Here is a 15,108-nt window from a genome sequence, read left to right as displayed (position 1 = left end):
GATATGAATTGCTATAAGCAGAGCCTTCTTGGAAAGTAAGACTAGAGCTAGAGCAATAGTCTTGGGCCTGTCAGATGGAATTAAATGTGCTCACACTTTCCTAATCCTGAGGAGAATGCTGGCATGGGTCCTGCTGTGCATTATTGATGTTGGTATAAAGTCAGTCTTCCTCTCATGTGTGGCTGTCACAGCTGTACCAGTATGGTGGTCGGTGTACATTCCCTCTCTTTCTGAGAATGAGCCATATTTTTTCACAAAAGGGTTTCTCTACATTGTATTAAGCAAACAATCAAATATGAAAATCAAGATGGGCTGACTCAACAATGGAAGACAGGAAGTCTGAGTTTAAATAAAACTCTCTTTTGAAAGGATGTATGTGGAGCCTAGAAACCAACCCCTGGTTCTTTGCAAAGCTTTGCAGCCCATTGTGTGTGGTAAATCAAAGTAGAGGGCTTCTTGGACACAGAGATCCCAGGGGAGAGGGGAGATTCACCCACTTTTTTCCAGTGCCTGTGTTACCTTCATTACACTGCACACCACACTCTGGGTTTAAAGATATAGACAAAAGCCCCGAGCTCCCAGTTGCTCTGTGATCCTGAGCAAGCCCCCAGGGTTCTTCTGTATGGGGCTGATTGGAGATGATTCTAGGCATGAAATGAAGCAATGTGAACACACATTACAGTTGCCACCACAAACCAGGAAATTTGGGATACATTTACAAAGTGTCCCACCTCACCAACAGCATAAGAAAAAGGCTGTGTGGGCTAGAGAGATGGCTCAGTGGTTAAGAGCACTGACTCCTATTCCAGAGGTTCTGAGTTCAATTCCCAACAACCACATGGTGGCTCACAACCATCTGTAATGGAATTTGATGCCTTCTTCTGGTGTGTCTGAAGACAGCTACAGTGTACTTATATATAATAAAATCTTTGAACAAGAAAAAGGATACATATGAAAATCACTGAGACATACAAATAAAGACAAAGCAACAAGCAGGATGGGCAAAGGTCTGAGTTAAGTCAGAACAGCAAGCAAACTGCATCTCTGTCCTAACAGCTCCCCCAGCACCACTCCCCACTCCAGCTCCCCCAGAGAGTCATCCCTAGTGCCCAGAGAGTCATCCCTAGTGCCCAGAGTCATCCCCAGTGCCCAGCTCCCCCAGAGTCATCCCCAGTGCCCAGCTCCCCCAGAGAGTCATCCCTAGTGCCCAGCTCCCCAACAGAGTCATCCCTAGTGCCTAGTTCCCCCAGAGAGTCATCCCCAGTGCCCAGCTCCCCCACAGAGTCATCTCCAATGCCCAGCTCCCCCACAGAGTCATCCTCAGTGCCCAGCTCCCCCAGAGAGTCATCCTCAGTGCCCAGCTCCCACAGAGAGTCATCCCCAGTGCCCAGCTCCCCCACAGAGTCATCCCCAGTGCCCAGCTCCCCCACAGAGTCATCCCCAGTGCCCAGCTCCCCCACAGAGTCATCCCCAGTGCCCAGCTCCCCCACAGAGTCATCCCTAGTGCCCAGCTCCCCCACAGAGTCATCCTCAGTGCCCAGCTCCCCTACAGAGTCATCCTCAGTGCCCAGCTCCCCTACAGAGTCATCTCCAGTGCCCAGCTCCCCCACAGAGTCATCTCCAGTGCCCAGCTCCCCCACAGAGTCATCCCCAGTGCCCAGCTCCCCCACAGAGTCATCCCCAGTGCCCAGCTCCCCCACAGAGTCATCCCTAGTGCCCAGCTCCCCCACAGAGTCATCCCCAGTGCCCAGCTCCCCCACAGAGTCATCCCCAGTGCCCAGCTCCCCCACAGAGTCATCCCTAGTGCCCAGCTCCCCCACAGAGTCATCCCCAGTGCCCAGCTCCCCCACAGAGTCATCCCCAGTGCCCAGCTCCCCCACAGAGTCATCCCTAGTGTCCAGCTCCCCCACAGAGTCATCCCTAGTGCCCAGCTCCCCCACAGAGTCATCCCCAGTGCCCAGCTCCCCCACAGAGTCATCCTCAGTGCCCAGCTCCCCTACAGAGTCATCTCCAGTGCCCAGCTCCCCCACAGAGTCATCTCCAGTGCCCAGCTCCCCCACAGAGTCATCCCCATTGCCCAGCTCCCCCACAGAGTCATCCCCAGTGCCCAGCTCCCCCACAGAGTCATCCTCAGTGCCCAGCTCCCCCACAGAGTCATCCCTAGTGCCCAGCTCCCCCACAGAGTCATCCCCAGTGCCCAGCTCCCCCAGAGCTCCTTCTCCAGTGTTCACTCACAAAACTTGGAGAAATGAATTCACGACAAGACTACAAACAGTTTACATAGTATTTGGCTTTTTATAATGGATACATCAATTTTATCTCCCTGTTAAAGTGGCAGTTATTATTTGCTCCTGAGAAACAGAGCCTATAATTTCAGAGTTGGTTCGTCTATTTGACCTTTCAGTAAAACAGCTAAATTGGTCATTATTAGAATGTCACTTTCTCAGCAGAGGAATAAAAGTGCAAAAATAAATAAAGTTCCAGTGTTGTAAGACACAGATGCAAAAGCAATGTTAATAGAATGAGCTCATTAAAACTTACTTGATACAAAAAACTATATTCCCTCATACAACCTTCTTCTCTGTAAAAGAGACTGCATCTCACTATCACCTCCCCCCCGGATTTCTTGCAATAATTAAGTTCTGACAATGTTACCCAGTAAACGGAGGCCATTCCTGAGCACAATCAGTTTTCACTTTCTTCCTTGTAGTGAGAATTCCAGCACAAGGCACCCACAGAACAGTGAGTGTAAGCTTGCGAGTCCTGAAACACAGTGCTTCTCACAGTGGGGACTCTGCTTGAAAATGATTTGATACCCTGAATACTTCAATTAAATTTAAGGGACATAGCTAAATTTTCATTCACTTTAGTTTGTTTTGGAAAATTAAATAGATCACTTCAAAGAACACAGAACATATAGTCACACTCAAGGGAAAACATGTTCTCTGTCTCCTATCTCTGTTAGCTTTATTTATTTTTTAATCCAATGAATAAATTGTGAAATTAATCTCACATATAGAAGCTTCCTGGCCTTCTCATCTCCTGGATTGCTTACCTCTCAATCTCTAGTTGCAGTTAGAGGGATATTTTCATGCTTGAAATCATAGTGGATGGGTTGGTTATTCTCAAAGGTTATTTATATAAAACCATCTTATTATTTTATTTCTTTATTTTTAGTAGCAGTGGATGGAGATACAGGGCTGGCTATTGGCTCTGGAACTTTGCCCCATTGCTCATACTCACTAGGAGGATGAGGACACTTTCAGGGGTCTAAATCTTGAACGGTATGATATTTGATAAGTGTTCAGGTCTGGATACAGGTACTGCTCTGAAATTCTAAGAAATAAAGAATAGCCAATAGCCCCCCTCAACTTTCTGATCACTACATCTGTGCCCCCCCATTTTTATTTCTGATGATTGCATCTGCCCTCAAAAACACACACACATGCACACGCACACACACACACACACACACACACTTGTATTTTTTATCACTGCATCTGCCCCCCCATACACACACTCATCTTTCTGGTCACTACACACTCTCTCTTTCTTCCTCCTTCCAGTGCCCTTTCATAGTCTTTCTCATTTCTCTCTCTCTTTTTTTTCTTCAGCTTCATTATTTTTTCCTGTGGAGTCATTTTAATAACATGTACATTTTTAGATCCTGGATGAGAACAAGTCAGTTATGAATTACATTTCCCTGATGACTCTTTTCCCTTTGTTTCTGTTTGTAATGAGCCACTGCATCTAACCTGTACATACTCTCTTCTATATTAGGATAATGAACCTTAAGGCACAGGGAACCCACATTGCTACTGGGGCTTTGTCTCTGATAAGATGGTACAAAGGAACAGGGCAGGGTACTATATTTTCTTATGGATCAGTCCTTCTGAGTCAACAGGCCACTGAGTGCTTGAAGTCACCTACTCATGGCAGAGTTGCCTCTGCAGTTCTGTGAAAACTTAAGCATAGGCATATGAAATGATGCTAAACAGAATTAATTGGCAAGAGATTGTGAATTAAAACCATAAGAAAGAACACACAGGTACATTACAATGGCTAAGTGTAGAGGACGATGCAGTACTCCATTGGATAAGATGATAAAAGACCTGGAACTCTCACATTCTCAGTGGGAGGACACAATTAATAGACTGTGAGGAAAACAGATTGATAGTTTCTAGTGAAGTTATTTATACAACTCTACAACCTAATAGTTCCACTCCTGGGTACTTACTCAGAATTAATTAAGGAAAAATCTTGGGCATAGGTATGTCATGAAAATGCTCAGAGCCCCACAGAACCACCGGTTCACCAGATCATAGTTAGCGTAGGTACTGCCCTTGGCCCTGTGTATGGATATAGGAGAATGGAAACCAGGCATTTTGGATCCAGACTATGAAACTTTTCCTGAAGACTGCTAGTTGGAACAACGCCCAAGAATTTTCAACACTATTCTCCTCCTGGCTTCTCCCTTTTTACCAGCACCTAAGGTTTAAACATATCATGGCAGCTACAACCTGTATGTGAACAAAGACCATTTATTTACACTCTGGGGTGTCCCAGAGCAGGCAAGTATGAGCAGAAAACAGATAAGTTTTGTTATTAAGAAGTATTTCCTCTTGGGATCAATTGTTGAAGAAAAACATAACAATGTTAAGTATGAAAGTACCTAAGTAGAACTTTAAAATATCTGAGGAAAATCCCTCATAGACCTGCAAGGTCTAAGTAAATTCATAAGTATAATAAGAGCTCTCAAAATTCCTTTGTCAGCCATTAATAGAACTGAGAACAGCAAATAAGAATGAGCACTGTAGACTTGAACTACATCATCAATCACCTGACTTGACATATTTATAGAAAATGTAAGGCAATCATAACGGGAAACTTGTGTTTCTCAGAACATGTGCATGTTCACCAGCCACATTATGAACGGTAAATCATAATAAATTTAGAAGGATGGAAGCATTTAGAGTAATTCTGTTTTCATAACACAATCAAATAGAATCAAATAGTAAAAAAAAAATCTGGAAAAGAAATCCCCAATGTCTCAAACTTCATCAACCCTCACATAAATAACCCATGCATCAGTGAAGAAATTATTACACCAATCAACAACTGTTTAAAAGAAAACTAAAAAGACACATGTTAAAACTCGTAGGAGCCAACTAAAGCAATGAACTTTATGGCACCGGACATTCATATTGCAGAACAAGAAAAATAGTGAATCAACAAATGAAGCTTTCATCATTAAGAAGAGAGAGAGACAGAGAGAGCGAGTGAGAGAATAAAGATAAGAAACGATAAGAAAAAAATGAAAACAAGAAGACAAACAATAAATAATAGAAAAGGGGCCAAAGATCAAGAAAACCAATAAAACTGCAAATTAATTCTTTAAAAAATTAGTAAAACTAATAAATAGTAAAAATAATTTTAAAGTCAGGTCAAAGGTGACAAACTTACTCATTTGAAGGTTTTTTTTATAGCACAATAATAATCAGTTAGTGAAGAAAATGAAGAAAAATGGCCTAAAAGAGAATTGAGAGAGGCCCATGCAGGTTCAACCAACCACATTTCTAGAAGGAAGCGGGAGTCTCTCAAAAAGGGAAAGAGAATGTGTCATGACAGGTTCATGACAACCAAAAAAGGAAAAAAACAAAAACAAAAAACCCTTCAGTCTTACCTTATATATTCAGACTAACAAAATTCCACTAACACTTAAAAGCTAAAATTATAAAACACTATAGAACATAGGAGTAAGTCTTTGTGATTTAAAATTAAGCAATGTTTCTTACGTAGAATATAAGTCAGAACCGATAAAGGTAAATTTACCAAGTCAATAACAGTCATTTAGTCTTTGAATCAATACTGTTAAAGACCAGGTAAAATTGAAAGGTAGCAGAAACATTTTAAATAACTGTATTGATAGCTACAAAATGACATAAAATTGTCACAGCTCATTAAAGTGTACACTTGCAATGGCTGAGCTTTAGTATATGTATAGCTCAAGAAGGCTGGCTTTAAAAAAATACACATTTTCACCCATCTCGCATCAGACTGCCTCTAACGTGTACATCTTGCCTTTGTCCTACTGAGACATGGGATCTTAGCAACCCTCACATGGACATGGGGCAGACATCACAGGTTGCATGGAGTTTACAGCTTCACAGGCAGGAAAAACACCCGTGCAACCACTGAGCTATAAATAAGTATCTAGGGAGATATTTGTAAATCAGCATGAAAGCATGCAGTTTCTGTGAGAATTTAGCAACAGAAAATGCAATTTGAGAAATGAAAAGAATTGTCTGTTTGCCGGGCATCTTGTGTGGTTATCATTGACTCTGAATGACTCCCCCTATGACAACATCCTGAAATGGACTTCAAATGTCTCAGCACTAGCATCCTCACTTTCTAACATAGCTGGCAGAGAGCAGAATATGATCAAAACACATTGCATGACACTCTAAAAACTCCACAAAAAGTTTTCCCAAAAAAATCAAATTTCAAATAAACATATGAAGAGCATCAAATGTTATTTCTACTCTCTTTGCTTCAGCTAAACATATAGTAAACATGAGCTCAAACTCTGGGTCTCTGCACAGTTTTCTAGCAGAAATAAGGTGAGAAGGTTCAAAGTTCTTCCTGCAAAGGGTAAGAACTAGCACCTTTTAAAATGTGAGTCGACAAGTGGGATGAATCCAACATTTGAAAACAATAATTTTCATAGAAAATGGGGACAAGGATGGTAACAGTCCACCTTTGATCTATTAAAGAGTAGCACATTCACGCCCCTCCCCCAGTGTAGAGGGAGTTGATTTCTGTTTTTCCATGACCAGATTATGTAAGAATGATCTGCTTGTGTTCTGGAGTCAAGGGTGGGATTTACAAGGAATATGTAGAAAATACCTGGGAATAAACCACCTTAAAGGGTTTAGAGCTCAGCCACTGGGGCTGAGGTGAGCTTGAAGGTGAACGATTTATTGTGATGCTTGGGTTTCTGAGGCAACACACCTCCTGTCCTAGGACTACTACTAATGACCATCAGCGAGTTGGGACAGCTCTGGTATCACATTCAAGATATTTAAGAGAAGAGCAGAGCTGGGCATGGTGGCGCACGCCTTTAATCCCGGCACTCAGGAGGCAGAGGCAGGTAGATTTCTGAGTTCGAGGCCAGCCTGGGCTACAAAGTGACTTCCAAGGATATACAGAGAAACCCTGTCTCGAACCCCTCCCCCCCCGCCAAAAAAAAGAGAAGACCAGGAGTGCAGAGTGACATTACAAGCTAAATGTATACTGGGCAATAGTTATCTAGTGGTTCTGTGTACTGAAGTTGCACCAGACGTTGGGACCATTGTGAGGTCTTTACAACCCTGTTTATGTCTGATTTCCTGGGTCCAAGAGTGGTTCCCATTATGATCAGGTTAGCTTTGCTACATAAAAATGCCTTTTCTCAAATATAAAACTCTACAATCAAGACGGCTTTGCAACAACAAATATCAAACCACTGCATCAAACCCCACCCCTCCTGCCTCACTCCCATCTCACCACACAGGTAGCTGAATGCATACAGCCATGAAGCATGACACCCCCTCACAGCCTCAGAGGATATTGTAAGGATACAAGGTGACAGGGTTCCAAACCAACATTCTTGGAATATAGCCCGGAACCCTTTAGACAATTATTCAGATCCACAGTTAGCTCCTGCTTCCAGTAACCATGTAGCTTTCTGTCCCTGTTCTTGTGCCCGAGACCATTGGCTATGATTCCATTTTACCACAGATAACGTGAAGAGCAGGAGTCAGGCCACTGAATAGATGATATGCATGACCAGGACATTTGATTGGATACAAGTTCACAGCTGACTGTTAGACATGAGGTGGGTGGAGGTTTTGCTCACACAGTTAAACAGATACAGCTGGTACACACAGAGATCCTACAGCCACTGCAGAGCAGATGGCTAATGAGACAGAAGAGAGGCCTTTCATGACAGGTTAGGGAACCTAAAATAGCTGGTGCCTTTTAGCTCCAAGGATCCTGGACTTGGCTAAGGGTGCCCGGAGCAAGGGCTTAGGCCAGTAGAGCTCTTCACTCAAAAGTGAATGTCCTTGAGCTCTTCAAATACTGCTAAGTGGGCAAATTTCAAATATGTCACTCCCTAAGCAAACCTCATAGCTTGCCCATGAGAAGTGTAACTGGAAACATAAGGAAGGGACTGTTGAATGAAATGATGGCTTTTCTTTGATTTAGATTCTTATGGTTTTATGTGCCTATTAATGCCTGTCTCTTCGCTCCATGTACCTAATGACTGCTACACAAGCAGTATCTTATTCTCAGAGACCTCCTCTCCAAGGAAAGACCCTGAAGAGAATAAAGGTTCTAAGAAAACTGAGAAATCCCCTAGTCCTAGCCTAGTGCAGAGTCTGACCTGAACAGCATTCTCGACAGGGCGCCTCCTGAGCATCTCTGGGAAGACAGGGGGAATGCTGCTCCTAAGCCTACATTAGACCTACATGCTCCTGAATGGGTTCTTTGTTACTTCTCCCTCTGCTGAGCTGGACCCCTCTAATGACCACCAGGAGGGTTCATCTCTACTGGAATACTGAATAATTGTCTATGGCGTCAGGTTCTCCATGCAAGGGTAATGGAGGGAGTCTTTCTGAGACAGTGCATGGGCCCCTGTACTGTAGGGAGGGAGCTTGGGGCCTTGAGTGAAACAGTTTTAGATGGCTGAACATCAAGGCTTCTGAGGAGTGCATCTCTGAGCCTACAGAAGAGGAACACTATGAAAGAAAATACATGAGATGTTAGTAAATGGAAAATAAAATATTTCCTACCCATTAAAGCAAAAATCAAGCACTGAATCTGACTCCAGATGTAGTAGAGAATAAGAAAAGCCAGAAGTGCTAGGCAGATTGCTAACTCCTGTGAGAAAACAAGAAGAAATCTTCACTGACATCATCACAAATAATTTCTTTTAGACATATCATTTATACAAACCTTTTGCACTGGATGGGAGATCTACTATATGTTACTTGTGGAGATATTGTACAACTGTTAAAGAAAATAACTTCCTCATCAAGTACAGAAATCTCCCTAAAGGGTCTAGAAATAATCAATCTATCTCATCTGTTTTTGTTTCTTGTTTTTAAACTACAACTAGCCCTGGAAAGGTTACTTTGCAAAGTTTATTTTTGTCATTTATTTTGTATCTGTGAATTATTCAAAAGCATGGCACTCAACTCTTCAAACTGATGTCCCTCTGACACCTGGAGAGACTGGGTCCACTTGAGCAGGTACAAGATACTCATGCTATTCACTGTTCATTGACACCTGATGGTGGAGGAGTACAGACTCGCACAAGCTTGTCTAGCAACTCTCACTCCTCACACACATTATTAGGAGTCTGCCTGACTAACATTCTTCCTCCGGAAGAAACTGAAAATTGGCTCTATCAGCTCTTAGAGACACACAAACATCTAATGAAGCATTAGAAGGAAGGTTTGGACTTCAAATTTTCATTATAAAAGTAAACGTTTATCAGGCCATATCATTAATTTTTTTTTTATCAGTGTTTCTATAAAAATACAGGAAAGTCTGTGTTTTCCTGCCTGGAGGAACACAAGGTTAAGAAGCACTGGTTTGATCAAGCCAAGGCTATCTAACCATTGCAAGTGCATTTCTGGAAGACATAAATCCAAGATTATTTTACAAAGCAAATTTAAACTAATTCAACTATGTTTCTTGGTGATTGCTAGGAATGACTCCAAAGCAGGTGATTAGTCTTCAGAAGCCCAAGGGGAGATCATAAAGGCTGAGTAAGGGCAAGTAAACTTCACAAGGAACCAGCAACACCAGCCAGCCAGTCATTGCAAATAAAACAGCTTTGCACAGCATGCCTAAGGGCTAGGCTTGTTTGCACCTCATCTCCTGGATGGGGACACCATGGACAAAGGGAATCCACATCATTTGGTTCTTTGTTTACTCTTGAGTAGAATGCTTAAGTGCAAGCCAGCCATGGAGAATGAGCTAGTGCTGCATTTTCCCAGGGCAGTGGCTTCCCTCTGATCTCTGGATATGCCTATTCCAGCAGGGCTGCGCAAGTGTGGTAAAGCATACAGACACAAGAGCGTCAACACTAACCTGAGAGGTAGCTGCAGTTGAACTAGACTCCTTACCACTCACTGCTGCCTGCTCATTGGTTGCGGCTTCTGCCACTTCTGCGGACTGCACACTGGAATCCTCAATGCCCAGAGGCCCTATTTGACCCAGACCTTCACTCCCATGAGTGCAAGGTGGGTTGGAGCTGGTTTTCCGGCTTTGGCCTTTATACCAACTAGGGTAAAACAAGGGATCCGCAGTTTCCGCTGCTGAAGGGCCTGAAGTTTCAGACTGTGTGGTCTGCTGAGAGCCAATGGGCACCACCTCCCCCTTAATCAGAAGAGATGGGTTGGCAAATTAAAAAAAAAAAAAAAGAAGAAGAAGAAAAAGAGGAAAGAGCAGTTGGTGTCATTTCCCTTTGGGTTTGAACACCCTGAGCTCTTTGGGGTGCTGGGGCAAAATGCTCATCACTGGGCTGTGCCTCTGACTGGCACCTACATGTTTCTGTTCTTGCCTTCCACTAGATGGTAGAGCAGATGGAGCAAAGCACAAGTCTTGAGTGAAATGTTGTATATGCAATACCACGTATGGCAAGTTATTGACCAGAATTAACTCTGGCATTATGAATGGGTTCCAAAACCTGATTTTTAAAAATCAACACTGACCTAATTGATCAAACCCAACGCTCATTAATGTTGTCCCTACTTTCAATGTCAATGCAACTGCGATACTCAGAAGTTCACAATTCTGGGAAATAAAAATCGTTATATCCTGGATTCCTATGGAGACAGAGTACCAAATAGAATTCCATGTCTGAGTTCTCTGGTTTTTTTTTTTTTTTCTTTTCTTTTTTTTTTTTTCTGTCAACAATCTCAGCCCACAGAAGCAGAACCAGAATTTTTGATGAGCCTGTTGTTCCCAGCACATGCAACGACTGGGATTCTGGGAACGGAAGTGCTCTGGAAGTCCACATAAAGCCCCAGACAGGACAGTGGCCTCTAAAAGCCTTGAGTAAGCTGATCAGGTGCCTCTTCAAAGACTTTGGACTATACTTTCTTCAAGTGACAAACAAATGGGAAAACAAGCTCCCTCTGCTTGCTCTCCGAGGAGAAGGAAAAGGTGCCTCAGGATGAGCTACGCTACCTGCTGTGCCTTCTCTAGTTACTTCCTCCATTATGGACACAAGAGTCAAGGTTCTGAAGTAGAATCATTGTCATTTCTCACCTAGCATAATTTCTACACTGTACTCAGGAACAAAAGATACTCTATATTCTCATGAGCAACTCTTATTGCTCTCTCTCTTTCTCCTCCCCCCCCCCCCCCCCCCAGACAGAGATTGCCTCAGATCTGAAAGTGTTGTTGGGAGAAAAGTGGCATTAAATTAAATCTTGCTAACCATAATAATGGTGATGAGCCTTCTCAGCCATCTAGAGGGCATTTCTCTCTGGCATTGTAACTGTCCTGATCTCCTCTTGTCTGCCACCAACAAGTATGTCACACAGTTATCTTTTTCTTAGAGCAGAATAAGTTGTTTAGAGAACTTGGCAGCAAGGTAGTTTAGCAGGAAGGGACTAGTGAATGGTTACCTGTGTCACCAGGACATCTGCAGCAGGTGGCATGGATGAAAACGGTTCTGGAGAGGAAGCAGGTAGTGGCTCTGGGGCGACCTGAAGCTCTGCGGGAAGCTGAGAGGGCTCTGCAGCTTTCTCCAGACTCTCCTCTTCCCCTGAAGATGCTATTTGAACATTTTCTGCCTCTTCTACTTCTACTGCATCCTCTCCTTCTCCTTCTTCATCTATTTCTCCTGCATCTTCTTCCTCTTCCTCTTCTAGAGAGATAAGATATTTTTAAACTTTTTATTAACTACTACCATGGTAGCCATAGAAACAGTTAAAAACTAACAACTACAAGCCTAGGGACACTTAACAATGGACCAGGTCTACGATGTTGAAATCTTGTGGTTCTTACATGCACCTTGGTAGGGCAAATATGAAAGAACCATTGCTTTGCTTTTATCCCCACTATGAAGCTGTGTGCCCTGTCCCGCACACAACCTCACTTACAGATCATATTTCTGACATAGCCAGCATTTCTATAAGCTCCTGGAGAGAGGAGGTTTTCTCCTACTTATTTCTGTCTTGTTAAATGGAAATGCAACCCTCTTCCCTATCAGAAAACACTGGTTTATTTTAATTCAGTGAATGCATTCACTTTTCATTATAATAAATATAATTAAGCACAAATCATAATAAATCATAATAATCTATTATGAAGATTTGGCTGTAAACTTGTGTCTATGGGGCTTGGTGTAATTTCATGGCATAGCTGGAGGTCTAGCCCAGTACTGTTTGCATTTCTCTTTTACATTGCTATGACTCAAGGCAGCAACAACTGGTGTTAAATTCAGAGTTATTGTCTCCCCTCAAGCATTTCATCAGGATATTTCTAGGAATGGGAATTCTGAGCCAAAAGTGAAAGACACAATTATAGCTCATGGACCCTATCCTATTTCCACACTACAACCAACTCTGTGACTTGTTTCTATCTCATTCTCAAGTTGAGGGACTGTCATACCTAGCTCAGATGTCTTCTGTGTTTTCTTTTCAACTGGCATTTAAACGTTTTCCTTTACACCAATATGATTCACACTACATGGTGGATTTGAAGTTGAGTTATCATCCCTTATCAATTATTAATGATTTCATTACCCAGAGTCAAACTCTTGATAATGAATGACATTAAAATACTATAAAAATAAACAGTCAGTGGCCATGTGATCCTGTAGTAAGACTGAGGGTCACGCTGGTTTGTGATCCTGTGGAGGTCTGCGCGTCCATTCTGGAGGGTTTTGCACATTTCCCCCATTCTGCTTACCTGGCAGCTCTTGCACACGTGCCCTTCGAAACAGATAGTCAAAGAAGCAACGCACCTCTAGAAAAGTCAATTTCACGGATAATTTTTTCTTCTCTATTGAGATTGACAGTGAAGTTGCTCATGATCTCATAACCTTGTTCTAGTTTCTCCATCTGAAACGCCTTTGATGCTTCCACGATCCTGTAGTAAAGACACTTGTTATTTCCTGTTACTGTTTCAAGTCTGGTGACCTTGGGTAAAAACTTAAAGTTTGCTGTTCAATCCAAGAGAAAGTACTCACTTTTGCAACAGGGTCTTGGCATTCTGTGAAAGCAACAGAGAGGAGCTTACTTGAATTCTTTGCATGAAGTTGGTGAAACTTAATTCCTCCACTTGTGAGTCTAAATCTCCTAGCTCGGGTCCTAAATGCCACCCTCTCTACTTAATATCAAATGTATGAAGCTTTTAGTTAATGGAATAGGCTTTTAAATGAGAAAAGAGTGAAAATGTAATCACAGTTAATTCTCAGCACCCACCCTTCGGGTTTGGGTCTCTGCTGCCAAAAAACATTACCTGCAGAAATACTGCCATTTCGGGCTCATCCATGAACTGGATTCCTGACTCCACCAACTTGGATACGTTCTCCAGGTGATCGGAATACTTCCTGATAAGAGTTCGGACATGTTCCAGTTTCTCCTCCTGTGTTCGAGTGATGGCTTGGGTCATTTCAGTCTTCCTCTCCTCCAGGATGCCGTATAGGTGATCAAATTTCTCACACAGGTCCTGTTTCTGCTTTCTGCAGCACTCCTGTTAGTTGGGTTAACCAGGGTTACAAATGGGTTGTGAGGAAAATCAGCTGGACATTTTAGGAGACAAGAGTATTTATCTATAGAAGGCATGCACTTTTCTTTCCACTTCGGCTGTCTCTGTAGGTGTAAACACTGTGGCAAAGCTTTGAAAGCGGAATATCATTGTTTAACTTTCTGAAATTCCATAATAGTCACCACCTGTGACACATATCTACCAGTGGAAATAGAATAACGAAAACAAACCAAAACCAAAAAACCACCTTTAAACAAGCAAACAAAAAACAAACCAACACACATACCATTAAACAACTAGAGAAGGGCTAGAGAGATGGTTTGATAGTTAAGGGTGCTGGTTATGCTTACAAAAGACCTGGGTTCAATTTCTGTCACCTACATTGTGGCTTACAACAATCTGTAGCCCCAGCTCCAGGGCATCCAATGTCCTCTCCTAATTTCAATTTCTGTGGGGATAGGCAAAGCACTCAAGCATATAAAATAAAAGGGTGAAAGCCAGGATACAAAGGTATTTGTGTGTGTGTGTGTGCATTTGTGGAGCATACTTGCACTTTTAGGCAGACCCAGAGTCTATTTCCAAGAATGACTATATTTATGTCTATTTATCTATCAATCTATACACACACATATACATATACTCAAGACATAAGTAGAAAGCACGGTCTGGCAACAAAGGAAACAAGGTTTACTGAGCTGAAAGAGTGTGAGATAAAGGTCCCGGTGGGCTCACAGGTGTCAGACATAAATTACTTGGGTTGCCATAGCAGGAGAGTGAAGCAAAATAACCAACTATCTCAACCTACATGCAGCCCTGAGGCTCTGGATGCAGGAACAGTCAGGTCTTAAGACACTGGCGCGCTCGCGCACGCACACACACACACACACACACACACACACACACACACACACACCGAGACTCCTAGAGCTGAAAAAACCAAAGGCAGATGAATGGGAGAGCTGGATGGTTAATTGTGATGTAACATAAATTCATGAGACATATAGTCACCACACATATCTACATCTGCTAAAGAGAGGGAAATGTTGAAAGAAAGCCCCCCTCCTCCTTCTGCAAGTCTGACTCTCACATTTACAAAGTGTGGCAGTTCAGTACAATCTAATCTATAAGTATAAACATACATATTAGCATCCCCATTCTGTAAACAAATGATAGAATAGTAGGTTTCCATTTAGGGTGTATGACCTCCCCAGACATGACCCTTAGATCAGGATTATAGTACCAGTCATGAGCTTCCTAAACTTCAGTAAGAGTGTGTCTAGTTCCTCCCATGGTAGTGGGCCTGGTTAATGTAGATACTCATAACTGGTCAAAGTG

General features: G+C 42.6%; 1 protein-coding gene across 4 annotated transcripts in view; it reads right to left on the bottom strand.

Annotated features, from left to right (window-relative positions):
- Positions 1-15,108, bottom strand: part of Trim55 (tripartite motif-containing 55) — a 48,241-nt gene that overhangs the window by 7,903 nt on the left and 25,230 nt on the right. The window contains exons 5-10 of one of the 4 annotated variants that reach the window (XM_006535489.4): positions 13,525-13,758; positions 13,253-13,275; positions 13,028-13,152; positions 11,685-11,926; positions 10,141-10,428; positions 8,835-8,922 (exon numbers count right to left, since the gene is read on the bottom strand). In XM_006535489.4, the coding sequence (XP_006535552.1) occupies positions 8,835-8,922; positions 10,141-10,428; positions 11,685-11,926; positions 13,028-13,152; positions 13,253-13,275; positions 13,525-13,758 (1,000 nt within the window). The remainder of the gene's footprint in view (positions 1-8,834; positions 8,923-10,140; positions 10,429-11,684; positions 11,927-13,027; positions 13,153-13,252; positions 13,276-13,524; positions 13,759-15,108) is intronic. The other 3 variants (XM_006535491.3, NM_001081281.2, XM_006535490.3) reach the window with 3 other exon arrangements.

Source organism: Mus musculus, chromosome 3 (assembly GCF_000001635.26).
Source record: "Mus musculus strain C57BL/6J chromosome 3, GRCm38.p6 C57BL/6J".
NCBI lineage: Eukaryota > Metazoa > Chordata > Mammalia > Rodentia > Muridae > Mus > Mus musculus.
The sequence above is the reverse complement of the archived record's forward strand: the minus strand, read 5'-3'. Positions and strand labels throughout refer to the sequence as shown.